Source organism: Triturus cristatus, chromosome 2_1 (assembly GCF_964204655.1).
Source record: "Triturus cristatus chromosome 2_1, aTriCri1.1, whole genome shotgun sequence".
Lineage (NCBI taxonomy): Eukaryota > Metazoa > Chordata > Amphibia > Caudata > Salamandridae > Triturus > Triturus cristatus.
In genome coordinates this window covers 442,468,742-442,488,331 of record NC_140581.1, presented here as the reverse complement: position 1 = coordinate 442,488,331, position 19,590 = coordinate 442,468,742, and the positions used below count along the sequence as shown (strand labels likewise).

General features: G+C 43.5%; 1 protein-coding gene across 1 annotated transcript in view; it reads left to right on the top strand.

Moving 5' to 3' along the window:
- The window catches only part of TENT2 (terminal nucleotidyltransferase 2), a 693,839-nt gene that overhangs the window by 19,696 nt on the left and 654,553 nt on the right, over positions 1 to 19,590 (top strand). The window contains exon 2 of the mRNA XM_085632248.1: positions 3,012 to 3,131. Coding sequence (XP_085488374.1) covers positions 3,012 to 3,131 — 120 coding nt within the window. The remainder of the gene's footprint in view (positions 1 to 3,011; positions 3,132 to 19,590) is intronic.

Genomic DNA, 19,590 nt, shown 5'->3' with positions numbered 1-19,590 from the left:
AGCTTCTTGTGAATGACAGTCAAAAGCCGCTGTTAAATCAACGAATGCTAAATATAGCCTTCCCTTTTTGGCTTTAGTGTACTTGCCTAACAGAAGATAGAAGAGAATGTACAAGCTGCGGAGTTTTAAAAGTTAAGACCACACAGTCTCCAAAGACGGTCTTACGTCCTCTCCCTATCCATCCTACTCTTCTGCCCATTTTGAAATCTGCAAAGAGCTTTTCAGTTAGACCCATTTTGGTTCCCAACCAAAACAGGGACTTATTCCGCTAAGTGTCCCATTACTCTGTCCCTCCTAATGGGAGCCTAGGAACATTAGCAAGCACCACTGTGTATAGAGTTACTGCTGGGGCAAGGTCCAGAATACACGTATCTGGTGCCTGGCTGTTCTGAGTAGTGGGCAACCCCGCTGAAGATGGACCCGTGATTTCTAGGGAGGGCCCTTGCATATTCTTAGACTCTGCCATTTGTTAGCTAGTTTTTCCCGGGAACAATTGGGTGTGTGAAGTACCCACTGGATCTGTCATTACAACAGGATAAAGGAATGTATAATTATCTGTCCTTAATTCTCCATTGCTATCCTTATTACATGGTGCTATGGGTAGAGTCCGTGTCGTGCCTGACTAGTGGGAACTGAGTAACCCGGGTCTATTTGACAACTAGTGTTTACCGTGGATGACTGAGAACATTCCACACATCTATTCAATAAAACTTCCATTCCATCGATTCGACTAATTAGTTTAGTCAGGGTTTCTCTAATAAAAATATCCATGGTTTCCAATTTAGCAGTTCATTTGGAATAATCATTTTGGGTGCAACCTTTTAGTATTAATCATGAGCTTTTCCTTATTGCCTTGCTTGCTTAGAGGTTGGATTTTGTCTTTCTTTTGTGCTTTTTTTCTGGTTTTAAGGGGTATTGCCCTTGGCTCTAACTGAAATACATTGGTTATTCCGCTAATAGCGTCTGGATTTCTTGAGCGTTTAGTTGGTGGTTGGGAATCGCTCTCCTGATCAATCATTGAGATATAATCTGACACGTTCAATATACATCCATTTGCTATGGTTTTACTATTGGGTATTTCCACATCGGGGGTGTTTACAAATTGGGCAGCTTTCTCAGGAATTCAATTGGGGGTAGTTTTATTGGGGAGACTAGCAGATTTGACCGGGTTCATGGCTTCTTCAACAGTTGTAATTTGCTATTCTATTGCCTCCATAGCTCCCGTTAAATAGTTCAATAGCATCAAACGTGGTTCCCCCCTGCTTTTTGCTGTGATTTAGTCTCTGAAGTTGTTTTCCTTTTACCCATCCTGCCTGGTAATTCCAAGCACTACCTTTAATCAGGCAGAATCAGTTAATGACGCGTAAGTCAGATGTTTTTATCGGCCACAATAATAAGTTATCAAGTAGACAGCAAGGTCCACAGAATAAATTAATCCACTCTAAATAATTAAAAGTAACTGTATCCTGTTAATCCGGTTTTTGGAGATAAACCACTTTCTATGGTATCCAATGTCCCGGTGTCCAAACTGACGTGAACTAGATCAAGGTAACATAGCAAGAAGGGCTCATCCGCTCTATAATGCTGAGACTTTTAGTACTTCGTATGGCTCCACAACTCCGATCCAAGGGAGTAGGCCTAGCCCGGCCTCATCCGGTCTAGGATGGGCTAAGACGGGCCCGTCTTGGCCCGGGCACACCCCGCGCACATCCCGCGCTGCGGGACCAGCTTTGTGCCTTTGAAGGTTCCGCCCGCCTCAAGGGACTGAGGAAAAGTGCTTAGTGCAGGTCAGGGCAGGGACAAACGTAAAGTACACAACACAGCGTTGCAGAGCGGTCTACCGCTTTGAAGTATAAAATATAAGCCAGTTCTAGGCATTCTTCTTGGTTTATCAAAAGGCACCAAATAAGGACATAGTGACTGACCATCACATTGCAATGCATCATCACTTGAACATTTTTCTTTTTCAGATTTAATAGCTTCGTAGTGGTGGACTGTCTGCATTCGTAAGTCTGATTCAATTGTTCATGCACCAAAACCTTTATGAACCAGGCTCAACATGCTTTGTACAATAATAATCAGTAGTCAGGAAGACCTTATTAGCTACCAGGTTTGAAAGTAGCAGTTGAACCACTTTCCCTAGCAGACTTGCAACCAACAACCCCTGTCACCCATAACTATTAGCATGAAATTTGGATCAAGTTATTGCCAATGTTTGTGTGTATTAGTTTTACAGGGCAAAAGTCTTTAGTAAGCCTGGGCGTAGTTCGCAGAGTTTTGCTATGCGGAACTCTGCGAAGTTACAAAAAAACTCAGCGAAGTTCCGCAAGTGGCGGAGTGTAGTGCGAACTGCTTTTCGCGCTGGCCTTCCTGCCGCTCAGGTACAAATTCTACCCGAGCAGCAGCTCATGCTTGCGAACTTGGCATTCGCAAGCGCGATCTGGGGAAAAAACTCTGCTGCACTACGTGAAGAAAACTCCGCGAACGGAGCGGAGTTCACTGCCCAGGCCTAGTCTTTAGCAGATACTAACTGGACCAAAACGGCAGAATCTAATCCCTACTTAGTAACATTCATTTCATTCACAAGAACTTTTTAAACTGAGTTTCATGAAGTAATTAAACACTATACTGTTTAAATGGTGGAAATGACCTCATCGGCTGCAAGGTTTAATTGCTCATTTGTACAGTGGAAATACATCCTATTGTACAATGACAACCTGTTTTAGGTGCTTCACAACACACAATACATTTCTGATGATTTTATTTTACTAAAATCCATGTAGAACTGGTTTCTGCTTTATTAATTTCTTCTGCTGTTTTCATTTTTAAAACGTTGGTCAACAAAGTGTGCCATTAACAAGCTGTGATATGCACTATCATGGATTCCCTCTTTCTGCTTTGATGTATATTTGATTCATAGCTACAAGTCTTTTGGATCTTTGTGTCTCTTGTCTTGTTTCTTTATCAGTGGAAAGCTGCTATTACATACAATGCATGTTTCCGTTTTCTAGAGCATTCTTGAGGGGAAACCTTGATGCAGTCTCCTCACCGTCAGCTCAAGCATGGACCTACGGGAATGGAGGCCGGCTGTCATTATCACCTGCTGCTCCATCAACATTCCAGGGTATAAAGTGAGTACTATTTTTATTTTTAACTGCTGGTAAAGTTCATATCTTATTAAAAAAAATCGGTGATTGTTTCAGTCAATCCCTTAATTTTGTCAAATGTGTTGTACTGTAATTATTAGTGTTCTTTCCCAGTGCTCACACTCCAACTTAAGATAACAATACAAGTTAACAGTCCAGTAATGTGCTGATGTCACAGAGATCCACCTCACTTGAGGAAGGATCTAGATGGGAGCTCAGTGATACCAAACGTTTAGAATGTTTCATGATAGAATTATGTAAGGTGCTTCTCCAGTATTGGTTCTTTCGTCGATTCACATGCTTGAATCGTTCCTGTTGAAGTGCGAGTGCCATGGTACAACTAGTAAAACAGTGTAATGTCAAACATAGCTTGGAAAGTCTATAAAATCTTCAATTTAGGAACATATCCCTATCATCTGAAAGAAACCAAACTACAACAAATCAAGTTGCAGCACCTTCTAGAAAACTCCCCTCAGAGGCTTCTGGTTCTCGGATTTTCTACTGCATGTCGTGCGAGGCAGTCTCCCATGAGCTCTGCTCAGTTCAACTTATTTCTGAATTGGAAAGAGATTGCTACTAAATATATTAGCACCAGCTACCATCTGCTGAACCAATCTGACTGCCTACAATGTCAGACCATGTGCAACCTGTGGGATGAAGAAGCCGCATTCTGGAGATCAGCATAAGGACTGCATATAGTGTTCTCTACCCCAAGGTTAAAGATTGCAGAAGGTGTCATATCCTTCCTGCAAAAACCTTGAAAGATAGAGAGGGGAGAATGTTAATATTGCTTCAAAAACTAAAAGCCAAACCGGACCCAGTTTCTGGGAGGGTAGTCAGGACTCTTCCTCATCTGCCAAGAGGGTGCAAATAAGGTGAAGGTCTGCAAATCATTCCCCTCAGGAACCTCCCATAAAATCTTCAATAAAGGCTCGCCATGGGTCTTCTAAGGAAAGAAGTCCCTCTGGCAAACATTCTCATAAACATAAGAGGCATGACATCTCCTCAGGGAATGCACAGAAATTCATATCAGAACCTACCACACAATCTTCTCAAGTTCTTCATACATTCAAAAAAAGGCCGTCTTCACTGCTGACAGAGAAATTGCTGACGAGGGCACCATCGTCAAAGATATTGGCTACCACTCCGGCAACAGGGACTGCATCAACCAAAACGCTAGTGACCACTGTGATAGTCAGCTCACCTTTGTTGGCAGCAACACCATGGCCCAAAACTATGCCTTTCATCAAGCCTATAAGATAGTTGTCAATGACGGAAAAACAAAAGGAAGTGGACAAAGCTGTGTTCTAATGCCCCAGCACGCATCTCCCAGCAAAGTATCCCCCTTACCATCTAGTCATCTTCTACATCAGGACGAGTCGGATGATGATGGTTCATCTGGTGTGGCACAGTCCATCTGAGCTGCATGTTAATTACCAGTAGCATGAAGAGGAAGAAGGGGATCAGTACCATGATCAGGAATATTATCCTCCACAACAAGAGGGTATACACTACGTGGGTCAATTTTAATCCTATCCACCACAGCAACAGCATCAAGACGACAGGGTACATGTACCTAAAGCACTTATGACAGACTTATGTATGATCATCACAGACTTCCATAAAAGATTTTCAACTGCATCAGCCTCTCCCAGGCAGATTACAGTGCCTCCACAACCTGCTCAAACCCAGCTTTTGACTCCACAAATGCCATGCTCTATACCAACAGCCACTTCTCAAAGACATGCGCTGCAATTAAGAAACATTCTAGTGGATGACCATGTCTTCAGAGGAAGAAAAAGGAGAATTAAGAGACGTAAATACAGAGTGGGATGATTTACTTTCAGCACCATCATCCCCAGTACCTCAGCCTGCCGATACTTCCCGCCCCCCCTCGAGAATATAGGAGGTTTTCATAATATCCTAGAGAGTGCAGCAAAATGATTTGACCTTCCGATGACGACGAGACAAGCAGACGGTTTCTTGTATGATTTTAAAGAAACTTCACGCAAGACCATAAGGGCTATTCAGATTGTAGAAGATATATGGCAGGACGGTATTCGGACCATGAAAAATCCGGCAAGAGTAACTGCAGTATTGCCACATCTTGATTTAAAAAAAATATAATGCTTACGAAAATTCAGTTTACCTCATTGGACATCCAAAGCCAGTCTCCGTAGTATCGCAATCAACCCAGTGCCATTCGGAAAAACTCATTAGGACCGATATCAGCGCAACCTGATAGAGTAATGGTGCTTGGACAACATCGTAAAATGTTTTTCCGCTGTTACCATTAACCGTGCCGGCAGCTAACATTTTTGCGATCACTTGTTTGCTATAACCGGCAGATGTGGTCAGACATTACACCATATTTAGACCGGGCCAATGGAATTATGCGACAGGAAAGGGCCAAATTATGCAGCAGGGTTGAGTAAATTATGTTACAAGAAAAGATAAATTATGCAGCATAGGTCGCCACATCTTGTAATAGTATATCACTTGATTATTTTGTCATTTATAAATTTGTAACACTGAGCACTGGTCGCACCTCATTAGTACCAGTTTAATACCCAAATATAGCAATAAGGAACAGAAAGGTGACCAGCCCAGCTTTGCAATGGGACTTCCAGTGCGCAGCAACATGTGTAACTGCCTTTTTAGTAACTTTTGAACCATTTGAGCTAGAAACAATTGTTTGTGTTTAAAATGTGGCAGATGATGGATTATGTGGCAAATGCGACAAATCTAATAATGCAAAAGTCGCAGTGAGCACACAATCGCATAATTCCAGTGGCCCTGTATATAGATCACCTGCCAGATGATGATCAGTCAGAAACCAAGAAAATCCTGCAAGAGGGAGAGTGAGCCTTTTCGGAAGTCATTGACTGTGCTATGGACATTGCATTTACAGGATTCAGACAGCGAGCAGGAGCAGCAGTCCTAAGTATGCAGGTGTGGTTGAATGCTAATTCTTTCAGACCAGAAGTGCACAGCAAAATATTAGAACCTCCATATGATGGTGAAACTGTCTTTTGGAAGCACACTGACAATGCTTTATAATCCTTAAAGATGGCTACAGAAACCGCAAAATCCTTGAGTACTCTACAATACAGAAAACGTCCTTTCTGTGGAGCACGATTAAAGGAAGCTGGTTTTCTATATAGCGTTTTAAAAGGAAGTACACTGTGCAGAGAGTCCAGTGGGTCCTCAGATGGCTTACAGAGGCTAAAGTAGATAATACTAATGCTCTCTTTTGTGGTAGTGTGGGTGAGCAGTTAGGCTTATCAGAGGATAGTGCTAAGCATTTGTTGTACTCACAGATGCAATAAATGAGACACACTCAAAGAATAAATCTGAGACCAATTTAGAAAAATAACACTTCTCTCTCTCTCTCTCTCTCTCTCTCTCTCTCTCTCTCTATATATATATATATATATATATATATATATATATATATATATATATATATATATATATATATATATATATATATTACCTACTGGCGGTCGCCAGTAGGTAGTTATAGTTAGGACCCCTTTTCCATAGGAAATCCGCAACATTCTATTTTGAATAACTTTGGCGCCGGTCGATGAATCCTCGCGAATTTCTCAAAATAGGTGGGGCGCTACGCTCCGCTCCTACCCTGAAAGTCTCGGGGGGGATCCGTCAAGCGGGGGCTGAGATAAAAGGGGGGTCCCAAAACGCGTTTTCCCCATGCATTTTTCCATAGGACCTTTAGAACGAGCTACAGCCCGAACGGCTGAACAGAATTACTCGAAATTTGGCAGAGAGGTAGTCCCTAGGTCAAGGAAGTGCCTTTTGTAGGTTTGGTGTAAATCTGTTCAGTAGATTCTGAGAAAATAGCCTTTAAATCAATATATATATCTGAGCCCGCTTACCGTACGCTTACCGTAAGCGTACGGTGGCGTGCGCGAGCGCGATTCTGATTGGCTCTTAGATCTTAGTAAACATTCGAATCGGCCGAAACCAGGAAGCGGCGGCCGCCATTTTGTGTATTTCACTCAGGAAAAAAAAGAGTGAAAACAAGAAAAGGGGGCAATGAGGAGAGTTACAGACCCCCTTACATTTGTGAGGGGGTCAAAGAAGGACTGTAAAGTACAAAGAAAACATTTATTGATTTTAAAAAAAAAACACGGGGTACGCGTACGGTAAGCTTACGGTAAGCGTACGGTAGAAAAAAAAAAAAAAAATGAAAATCAGATTTAAGTGTTTAGATATTAGGGGGCTCTAAAAAGAGCCGTTGTGTTTATGAAATGATTTTTTAGTGGTACCTACAAGTAAGTACCGATGCAGAGTCTAAGGTTCAAGAGGAAGACTCTGTTCCCTTCATCATTGAAGTGCACACCATCTCCTCTATAAATGTCTTGCATGTCATAACGCAAGTTGTTGTGGTAAATGGCACCCATACCATAGTCACGGAGGAAAGCAGAAACAGATTTGTTGACGTGCTTTCTTGCTTTGTCATCGCACCGCGTGCCCACCGTGCGTGCACGGCACTAACTGCGTAAAGTGGGCGCGCGGTGCGCGAAGCGCACCGCGTTCTCACTGTGCGCGCACGGTGCGCGAAGCGCACCGTGCGCGCACGGAACGAACTGCGTTAAGTGGGCGCGCACGCCACGAATGGCGTAAAGTAACTTGGCATTTAAAAAACCGTACAAATTCACTGAAAAAACCATAGGTTTCACACACGTTATAGTTAGGAATTAGCATTTAAAAAACCTTGCAAATTCACTGAAAAAACCATAGGTTTCACACATGTTATAGTTAGCGGAAATTTTACTGATAAAAAACCAATGAAATTCCCCCGTTATAGTTAGTGCAGGCAACTATAACTCACGCGACCGCAATCTTCTGCTGATGACATATGTGTCTTTATGAAAAAAAAATATTTGTAATATATGTATAGCTAAAAATGTATGGAAGAAGACATGGGCAAATAAGTGTCTAAATACAGTATTAGCATCAGCAGAGGATTGCGGTCGCGTGAGTTATAGTTGCCTGCACTAACTATAACGGGGGAATTTCATTGGTTTTTTATCAGTAAAATTTCCGCTAACTATAACATGTGTGAAACCTATGGTTTTTTCAGTGAATATATATATATATATATATATATATATATATATACATCTACTTTTCAAGGTAAGTACAGTTTTCGGAAAAAAATATGCATAGGTAAGTAAAGCGTTTAAACTTGTGCGCTTTTACGCACAATGCAATCCTATAGGAGGCAAAGTCTAAGATGCATAAAGGTAGATAGTCTATTTCAGGGGGTTCACCTTCTGGCATTGGAGTAGTAGTGGGCCAAGGTTCAAAGTACTACCAGCAGTTCTTTTGGAACCTCCCGGGTTCTACTGGGCTCAGGGTGCTGGTGAGGCTGGTAGCTGGCGCACTATGGAGAAGGGAGGCCACCTGAAAAGAGACTGCACAGGGGGACTTGCGGGCAAGTCTGAGGGCTCCCAAACGGAGGTTCAGGTTGCAAGGGGTCTTGGAACACAGGTGCACACTCGTTTCATCTAGTCCCGGGGTGGGTGGGGGGCTTGGGATCAGAATGGTTTGGTCGGTTGGGCTGGGTGCGCAAAGATGCATCTCACGGTTAGGGACGAACATCTGGCAGGGGCAAAATTAAAGCAGTGGGGCCACTCTCAAAGTGGGTCTCAGTGATGTTGACGTCCCTTGACGGCTTCTTGATCCTGGTCTGGTGGGAATCTGGGCTGGACACTCAATGTCTGTGTTTGGTGCAGGGCATCAGGTACCTCAGGGCTTGGTGCTTATGGCTTTGGTTGGTCCTGGTGTCTTCACAGTCAGTGGGGAGACTAATCTGACGTTCCAGAGCATAGGTACCTTCTCCTGGTTGTCTGCGCCGTCTGTTGGGCTGGAGAGCCTCAAGGCAGTTAACTAGGCTCTACTTGTCGGTGCTTGCCAGCTGCAGAGAAGTAGCTTCTGTACTCCAAGGGAGACTTTCGGTGTTGGTTGAAGTGCCTGCAGGCTACCCAAGGCTTTTGTAGTTCTCTAGCACGCAGGACGAGGGGGCTGAGGGCGGCAGGTCTTCACTCCAAAGTTCTGCTGTTTTTCTCGCCAGAAGGCGACTCTTCTTCATCCTTCTGTTGATCCGAGAATCTAAGTTCTTGGGTTCAGGGGTGCCACTTAAATACTGAATTTCGGGACATAATGGGCTACCTACCTTTATGATGTCTTCCTGTGGGCATAACCCTAACCCTATACTGCTAGTTCCATCCAAAACAACATGGAGGAATCGGAATAGAGGGGGCCCCTATCGGTTAGCCCACCCTAGTGGTGGTGCTGACTAAAGGGTGCCAATTGTGGAATAATCGTACAGTTTAGAGAAAACACTTGTGCTGGGGGCCTGGTTAGCAGGAACCCAGCACTCTTTCGGGCAAAGTTGCACAAGATACCTGGAAAAAAGGGGGTGGGAGGGAGTAGGTACTGCAACAAAAACTCAGTTTCCGACAAGATGGTAGAGGGCAATTCTCATATAGGGGAGGTTATCATAGATAGAGTATCAAACATACCAACCTGTATCACAACAGTTTCGCCCACAGTTTCAACAACTGCAACCTACGGAATTCAAACCCGGAGACAGAAACCAGGCCCGTAGGCCAAGGACTCTGGAAGAAGACGGTGATGGAAAACAGGCAACTGCTACAGGTCCATCTCCTCTTCAATGCCTGGGAGGAAAATCTCCAATCACCTATCCGAATGGACAAACATAATAGACCAATGTGTCTTGGACCTCATAACTTTGGACATACATTGGTATTCATTCTAAAGCGAACCCCCCCCCCCCACTCCACCCCTAAAGACACCCCAAAAGCATCTTCACCTTCTGAGGTTGGAGGTCCGGAACATGCTCAGCAAAGGGGCAATAGAACGAGTCCCTGGTAACCAGTGGTTTGGTCAGAAAGAAGGTGGGGGGGGGGGGGGACCCATCCCGGATTTACGAAGCGTGTACAAATACCTAAGAAAGCAGACTTTTTGCATGGTCCCGATTCAAGACATAATCTCCATGGTTCAGTAGAAGGATACAACAGCGTTGGATATCTAAGATCCTTATTTCCATATTTTAATTCACCCACGCCATCAAATTATTATATAAGGTTTACAGTAGCCAGCAGCCAGTGTGGCCTGAAATCAGATCCCTGTATGTAGCTGCATTCCTGAGACAGGAAGAACACCAGGCCTTCCCATACCTCGATGTTTGGTTGGTCTGGAAAAAGGTCAACCAAGGCCTGTTTACGTCTTTTCAGCAAGTTAAGCATTATGTTTAACACACAGAAGTCCGTCCTTTGACCATCCAGAGAAATAACTTTCCTGGGATCTGCTCTGGATACAGTGAAGAACAAGGCATATTCAACAGTAGAAAGATGAAAAAAATTAATGCACTTGGCCCGCATTGTCGAGGAAAAATAAACACTTTAAGTTTGCCTATTCAAATCCCAACTAGAGATGATGTCCTCACGCATTCCTTCGGTACCGTTCTGCGACCTTCAAATTCAACAACTACAAGAAGAGCTAGACAAGCATTGGATCCAAATGCAAGGATCCTTCGACGATAAGATTAGTGTCAGTTCTGCAATGCTAACAGCTGTCTCTTGGTGGACTCATGAGGCGAGAATCTTCACAGGCCTAACCTTTATACTCCAAGTTCCACAATTGGTAATCACATTAGATGCCTCCTTAGAGGGTTGGGAAGATACGCTCCAAGATTTACAAGTCAGTGGCTGATGGGAATCATTGCAGTTACTTCTGTATATCAACCTTCTATAATTCAAAACGTACGTCTATCTTTGCAAGGTTCCTGCCAAGCATACAAGGCTCAGCAATGCTCTTCTGCACAGACAACACCACAGCTATGCATTATATCAACAATCAGTGGGGCACAAGATCTCAAGCACTGTCCCAGGAGGCGCAAAATACATGGGGCTGGGCAATTCAGCATCCGATAAGCCTGAAAGCAGAACATGTGCCTGGGAAACCGAATGTCATAGACACTCTGAGCAGGTTGAAATACAACTGCCACAAATGGGAAATCAATCAAGTTCTGAAGGAAATTTTTCACCAATGGAGCACACCAAATCTAGACCTGTTTGCAACTTCCCAAAATCGAAAATGCTAATTCTGTGCAAGCTGGCATCCATAGCCAGCATCGTGAGGGAATGCGATAGCACAGTCAAGAATCTTTGCCTACACTTTTCCCCCTGATCCCTCTACTAGCGAGGTTTCTCAGATAGGATGAAGGCGGAACCCTGCAGTATAATTCTTATAGCTCCAAGTGGGTCAAGGCAACATTGGTTCACAGAGCTACCCATATCAGAGAGACAGCACATCACACTACAAACATTTCCATCTCTGCTGACGAATCAATGCCAAGCACTTCATCTGTACCCGAAATCCTTACACTTCTCAGCTTGGCTTCTGAATTCAATGAGATTGCACATGTGAACATCCCTAGAGAAAGCAGACATTTTGGCTATAGCAGATAGTACAAATAAGTCTTGCAGTCTTTAATTGAAGTGGTTTTGTATTTGGTGTCAACAATCAAACATACTCTGTCATCCTCGCCAGAAGAAATTCTTCCATGCTCATTACATCTAGCACAGTCAGGTCTTGCTCATGCCTCAAAGTGCACTTGGCGACCATTCCTTGTTTTAAGTCATCACCGTCATTATGCTCTAGCTGGCTCATGAAGGAATTTTTAAAACGGCTTTTTAGAGTTTATCCGTCAGTAAAACACACTGCTCCACTTTGGCAGTTTAATGTAGTACTCTCACAATTGATGAAAAGACCATTTGAGCTTCTATACAAAGCGTACATTAAGTTTCTTTCTTGGAAAATACCGCTTCTTCTGGCATGAATATCAGCAAGAAAAGTAGGGGAATTGCAATCATTCACCATTCAGGAACCTTATATGCAGTTTAGAAGTGATAGAGTGGTCCATAGAACAAATCCAAAATTAATTCCAAAGGTGCCATCAGACTTCCATTTAAATGAACCAATAGCATTAAAGACATTCTTTCCAGATCCAAAAGATGTAGCGGAATGGACATTGCATTCTTTGGATGTTAAAAGATGTTTGAAATGTTACCTTTCCAGGACACAACAATTGTGTAAATCAGATCAATTTCTAGTCTCATATAGCGCTCCTAAGTTCCACCTCTTCCAACAAAGTATAGCAAGATGGATAGTGGCAGCCATACATTTCTGTCACCAAAAAGCTAGCATACTTAAGAGCAAGCTCATTCCCTTAGAAGTATTTCAACTTCTACAGCCTTGTTCCTGGTGTCTCTATACAGGAAATCTGCAGAGCGGCACCATGGAAGAATAGACACACTTTTACACAGCTCCACTGCTTGGATTCTACAGTTCTCCGAGATGCAGCAGTGGGCCAGGCGGTGTTGCGTCATCTTTTCCAGTTAAGGTGAGCTCTCATAGAGAGTCCACCATCCACTAAAATATTATGCATGTTTAACATTACATATGCTTCTATATGTGCATGTGTGTTCATATAGCCTGTGCTGTTTTGCTATATTTTCTTCTGATTTAAGCATACAAATCTATGATAGATCCAATACTTGAGAAGAAAATAACTTACTTTCCTGGAACTGTGGTTCTCCAGTATTGGTATCTTTCATAGATTCACATGCAACCCACCCCCCTCCCCGGAGAGGCTCATCTTCTCTTTAGTAATAGTTCATAGTCGCACTATAAAAATCTGGGAGACAGGAGCCTCTGAGGGGAGTATTCTAGAAGGTGCTGCAACCTGATTGGTTGGAATTTGGTTACTTTTAAGTGACTGGGATATGTTCCTAAAGTTAAAGGTTTTATAGCATTTTCATGTTCTGTTTAACATTATCGTGCTTGTCTAGTTTTACTGTGGGATTCTCACTTTGACAATGGAGAATGATTCAAGCATGTGAATCTATGAAAGATGCCAATACTGGAGAATCAGTTACAGGTAAGTAACTTCTTTTCTACCAATCCCTGTAATATTCAAATGCAGCATCCATTTAATTGTAATTGGACTTCCCGTCCTCTTGTTGACCAAAGCCTGCAGCCACAGAGTAGTTTCTGCTTGTGCTACCATCTCATTTTTACCACACTATGCCACAAACCAAATTTAGCAAGGAGCTTCTTTCTGAACACCTTACTATTGCAGATCTATCTGCTTATACCAAATCCCGAGATTAACCTGATATAACCACGCAAAGTGAACCACTTCTATACCAAAGAATTACTTTGCAGAGTTCATACAGCCTTGGCCAGCGGGACTCTACTGTTCCCTCAAACTCTTCATTTATCCCAATCAGATTGTCATCTGAATACACTGATAATTGTCAGATGTTCAGACTTGGAGGTCAGAGAGAGCTGGCAACAGTCTAAATTTGCAGAATCTCGAGCAGCTAAATTCCTGAATTGGGATCACAAAATGACCACTAATGTCCGAAAGATGCTAAAGGCAGTGGCTGAATTGGCTTTATCTAAAGCCCAGATTGCCCCTCTGCGATAACGCACAGAAAGCGTACCTGTTTACTACTGTATTTGAAACATGTTTTGCATGGAGTAACGCTGATGAGTGATAAGCCCGTATGCTGGCAAACTGGTGATATTGCATGCACCAGTTTTACACCTTGTCACTGCTACACGGTGGGATGTGGTTTCCTGTCAATCACTCATCAATGAAATGCCACCTGTAAGCAAGTACAGCAGTTTTCTTGTCGTTTTAGCCACATCCAAAGTAGTACACATCTACAATTGTGTATAAATGATTGCATTATATGACCTTAATTTTGACAGCACATTACTTTCAAAACACTTTTCTATGCCGTACGTACATTTGGAATCCCAGTTTTGTTTCCCTCATTCTAGTAGCTGAATACCAGTTTGATAGCTAATTGGCTTGTAACTGCCATAGTTCGTTCTTTCTGATTTTAATTTAGCCCATTGTTAAAAACTTGTGTAGGCGCTATACAGTATTCCATTTATAGACTGTTAAAACTTTAAAGACTGCTCCTAGGGATATTAAATAATATGTGGGGCTCATGTTGAGTTGTTTATTCAGTTTCTTTAACAGGGCCCTTTGCATAGGTTTACTGTTTAAAAATGGGAAGTTCTGCATTACATCATCTAATTGTCCTTGAAAGTATTTTTCCAACATAGTTAACGTTTTGTACCTGCAATGTCTGATTTGCTGACTATTCCCATTGGATTCTATGTTGTTGAATTGTTTGTATTTTTGTGTTCCCACTATTAGTTACTGTTAGGAAGATGACACTCAGTACAAAAGTAGAAAAAAAGTAGTTTATTCAGATACCAGTATCTACCCCTGACGCGCAGCCACCCATCCATCAACTGTCAACTCCTGCTTCCCACCTTGCAGAACTCTTAATCCCAACATTCTAAAATTTCAAGCAGAAGCAGGAGCTCTGATGACATGTATAATAGAAGAATATATCAATCCCCCTTTCCCACAACAAAAACAAAAAACATAGCTACAATGTGCATAGCACATACAGTATGAATTACAATAAATGTATATAAAATGTTAAATAAATTCCTTTAAAAATGAGCCTTCGCAGGAAAATCCAACCAAAACGTGTTTAAGAACCCACATCTTGTTTTTTTGGCTGCACGCTAGCACAGATAGATATTCTCTCATTGGTTACCTTCCTTGATTTACTTCCAGTTCTAATCCATTCACATTGTTCACCTCATTGCATAAGGTGACCTGTCTCACTTTCCACACTTTCTATCAGGGAGCTGCATCATACTACCCTTGACCTCATGCACTTCTTTGGGATCAAACCATTTAAAAGAAAAACCTCCTACACACACACACCTCCAAATCATAGCCTTACATACATTCCTTTTTCAAATTTTCTACTCCTTTTTTTAAATTCTATAATTGTCGCTGTACATACAGATTTTTTGATATTTTCTCACACTTTCGCTCAATACATCACACTTAACCCTTTGCCCTCTCCATGCAAGCTGGCACTGCCGCAGTGCATGCCACTCTGCTTTTCAATAAAAAAAAGAATGGGGATTCCCTAGTAACAGAATGTGGTGTGGTCCTATTTTTCCATAAAATGCTCTTTGCCTGCTTCTTCCAACACACATTACCAGACCCAACCAGCTGAAGATTTTCTCCCATTATCCGATTAACATGCTAAAAGCACACCATTTTCACAAGGGGTTATATTGTACACTGCAGACCTGTAATGTTTAATTACTCAATTCTAGAGGTATGGCTCCAACTTCTCAATCAAGTTGTGGTCTATTGTCGGGCGAAATTTCTCCAGGACAACCTTAACTTCTAAAAAAGAGAGTCCGTTGGACGACTTTACTTCTCTCATAAAGGCTACCTCATGCCACTTTTAATAATATCCTATCATCACCACAGTGAATCTATCGTTCGTACCTAAGCAGTTAAATGGGCCACATTGATCAATGGCAACCCTTTCACATGCCTGTTCAGGAAATGCGATGGGACTTATGGGCTTATCCTGCACCGTGTGACTATCCTGCACCGTGTGACTTGTCACTACATGTGCATGATGTGCATGATATACAGTCATGGACAAATATTTCTATTTGTATATCCATGCGGACCACTAGAAACCAACCAGGGCTTTCCTTTTCATAGCTGACATTCTACCATGATCCTGGTGTAGCAAAACCATTTAGTCTCTGGTGTAAATTGCTTGGTACAACTAACCTATCACTCCTCACTATTCCATTCACAACTGACAATTCATACCACACATTCAATTTCTCTGACGCCTTTCTACCTGTTTGCATGGTAATGACTTAATCAATAATCAGTTATGTAGAATTCCTACAGCCTGACTCCAAGGACTTGGTGTTTGAGGTCAAAGACAGCACGTTTGAATGTTCATTTTGTCCCTGGGGCAAGTAGGCCCAACTCTCTGCAGCACAAACCCTTGGGCTGCCACTTTACAGTACCACATTATGGGTCAGGGAATGGCATTGTCTACAGTAAAGGTAATATTTGTGTCCATGTGTTAATGGTGTTCAAACTTGTATTCATGGTTCATTAATATAAAGCCTTTCTTAATAGTGTAAGCTCTCTAAGAAAATGTTGTAAGCTCGGACTGCCCTACCAACCGTGGTTCCAGTGTATAAATATGTACACGCTTGTAAAGTTTTAACAATCTACAATGCTCCCAGAATGCTCTCTAATTGGGTGCAAATAACTATAGAAGCTTGAAAGCAAGGTTGATGATCCTTTGCTTTCAAAATAAAGTGTTCACAAAACAACTGTGAATTTGTAGGTAACATTTCTTGGAAGCATCATTCAGTAAAATGTGTTGATGCATGCTAATGTTTCCCCAAAATATTCGTAATGGAAAATCAGTGCAACCAGTTTCAACAAGATAATGGGAAACATGAAAATAAACCAGCATTGCAAAACCAATAGGTCTGATATTGGTGGTCAGCCTATTCGTTTCAGGAAATCCTACTCTTAGAAAATATGTATGAACTGCTGTTTAGCATGAGCAAATATGCAGGTGTAGATTTGCTCATGTGAAAATCTGTTAAGCGTTTACAAATTCTCTTCCTTCCAACCACTTTTTTCCCCAACCCTGTTAGAAGTTTTACTTCTGTCATTGTCAGGAGTACATTGCCAACCTTTCTCAGTTGGCAAAAATTAATTAAATTAATAAAGAGGAACTGGTAAACTCCTAAAACCTGCAATTTAATAGGTTTGTACATACTCAAAAGGACATTCCAACTTTGCAGCTATTGCTTAACAGTACCCCCAGCCCCAGTATGTAGATCTGCAGAAAGGTGGCAAAATAAGGCAACTGCTAGAATTCAAACCCTACTATAAGTAGGAGCCCTGGCATAATCAGAAAATATCAGAGCTTTTATATAACTTGTTGATGCACTACGTGGCACCAAAGGGACTTTTTCTACAGGACCAGTAGATTTATGAAGCAACCTGTCCCGTGGAAAAGTAGATATTTTATTAAATTCCACACCTCTGAACCTTACCAACGCCATCTTCCAATATTTCCTTCCCCCATTCTTCCTCACTAATGGCATCCATACACACCTCAGCAATTTCTAGCGCCATCCATTCATCATCCCAACACTAGAATTACAGGTCCGTGGTAACCTCGAGAAATAATCAGCATTAATATTCTTTGTACCAGGCACGTACATGATGGAAAACCTTCATTCTTGGAGACAATCGATCAAGCGTTTAAGCGCAACTACTCACCCGTATGAGTCTCAAGGCGCGGGGGGTGGGAGGATGCAGGTTCCAGTCCTTCAGGGAGGGGGTCCGTCGAAGAGCCAGCACTTGAGGTCTCTTACGAAGATGGGAAGCGATGTCTGTCTGAGGTGGAGCGGAAGGGCGTTCCAGGCCTTGGCCACAAGGAGAGAGGAGGAGCGGCCTCCTGATCTGGTTTTTCTGGTGCGTGGGACTACGGTGTAGGAGAGCTGGGCTGATCGTAGGGTCCTTTGGGGTGTGTGGAATTTGAGTCTGCTGTTCAGGTATGGTGGTCAAGTGTTGTGGAGGGCCTTGTGTGCGTGGGTGAGCATCTTGAAGGGGACTCTTGCCTCGATGGGGAGCCAGTGGAGTGTGCACAGGTGCTGGGAGATGTGGCAGTGTTTAGGCAGGTTGAGGACCAGTCTTACGGCGGCATTCTGGATGTTCTGTAGCTTGCTGGTGAGGTTTTTAAAATTCTGTCCTAGAGTGCATTGCCGTAGTCCAGTCTGCTGGTGACCAGGGCGTGAGTGACTGTCTTTCTGTGTTCATGGGGTATTCCATTTGAAGGTCTTACGTAGGAGGCGGAGGGTGTGGAAGCAGGAGGACAAACTGAGTTGATCTAGCGGTCTATTTGGAGTTCGGAGTCCAAGATGATTCCCAGGTTGCGTGCATGGTCCGTGGGGGTGGGCGGGTTTCCGAGGGCAGGGGGCCACAAGGTGTCGTTCCAGGCATCGGGGTTAGGGCCCATGATGAGTTCTTCCGTCTTGTTGGTGTTCAGCTGTAGGCAGCTGTTTTTAATCCATTTGGCGATGGCTTCCATGCCTTTTTGAAAGTTATGTCTGGTGGTGTTGGGTTCGTTGTATAGGGAGAGGATGAGTTGGGTGTGGTCTGTGTATGACACAATGTTGAGTCCGTAGGCTTTGACTATGGGGGCGAGCAGAGCCATGTAGACGTTGAAGAGCGTCGGGCTGAGGGAGGACCCCTGAAGGACTCCGCAGGTGGTTAGTGTGGGGTCAGAGAGGAAAGGGGTGGGGTCTGACCCACTGCGTTCTGCCGGAGAGGAAGGAGCTGAACCAGTCGAGGGCCTTGTCCTGGATCCCTGCGTCATGAAGTCTGCGTATTAGGGTGTGGTGGGACACTGTGTCGAATGCTGCTGATAGGTAAAGGAAGATGAGGGCTACTGTTTCTCCTTTGTCCAGTATGGTGCGGATGTCGTCTATTGCGGCGAAGAGGGCGGCTTCCGTACTGTTGTTTTTCCGCAAGCCGGATTGGGAGGAGTCGAGGATGTTGTGCTCTTCGATGAATGTGGCGAGTTGGCTGTTGATGGCTTTCTCGATAACTTTTGCAGGGAACGGGAGCAGGGAGATGGGTCTGTAATTTTTTAGGTTGGTGGGGTCAGCCGAGGGTTTCTTCAGGAGGGGGTTTACCTCGGCATGTTTCCAATCGTCGGGGAATGAGGCGGTCGCCAGGGAGCGGTTGATGGTGTGGTGGAGCATGGGTACGATGGTGTTGGCAGCTCTGTTGAAGATGTGGTGGGGGCAGGGGTCCGTTGGGGCCCCGGAGTGGATTGACTTCATAGTCTTCAGTGTGTCTCCGTTGGTGAGGGCTGTCCATCTGTCAATCGTGGGCTTCAGGCTGTCGGGGTGGTTGGTGGGGGTTCCGTGTGTTGGTTGTCTTCGTCGAAGTTGTCGTAGATGCTCTTGATTTTGTGGTGAAAGAAGGTGTGCTGAGTTTGTCGCAGAGGTCTTGTGAGGGAGGGATGTCATTAGACTCGCTGGTAGGTTGGGTGAACTCCTTGATGTTGAAGAGTTCTTTGCTGTTGTGTGCGTGTGTGGAGATTCTGTCTTCAATTGCTTTTTTCCTCGTTTTTCTGATGAGTTGGTGGTGGACGTTGGTAACAGCTCTGAAGTTGTTGTGAGTTTCTGTGGATTTGGTGTTCCTCCAGACCTTTTCGCGGCTGCAGCAGGTGCTTCTGGACTCTCGAAGTTCAGTGGTGAACCATCTGGCTTTCTTGGTGTGGGTGTTGTTGTTTTTATTGAGGGGGGTTATGGTGTTGGCGCTGTCGGAGATCCATCTGTGCAGGGTTCGGGTTGCTGTGTTGTGGTTGTTGTTTTCCACGATGGTTGGGGTGGAGTTGCTGAGTGAAGAGGTAAGCTAGTCGTCAGT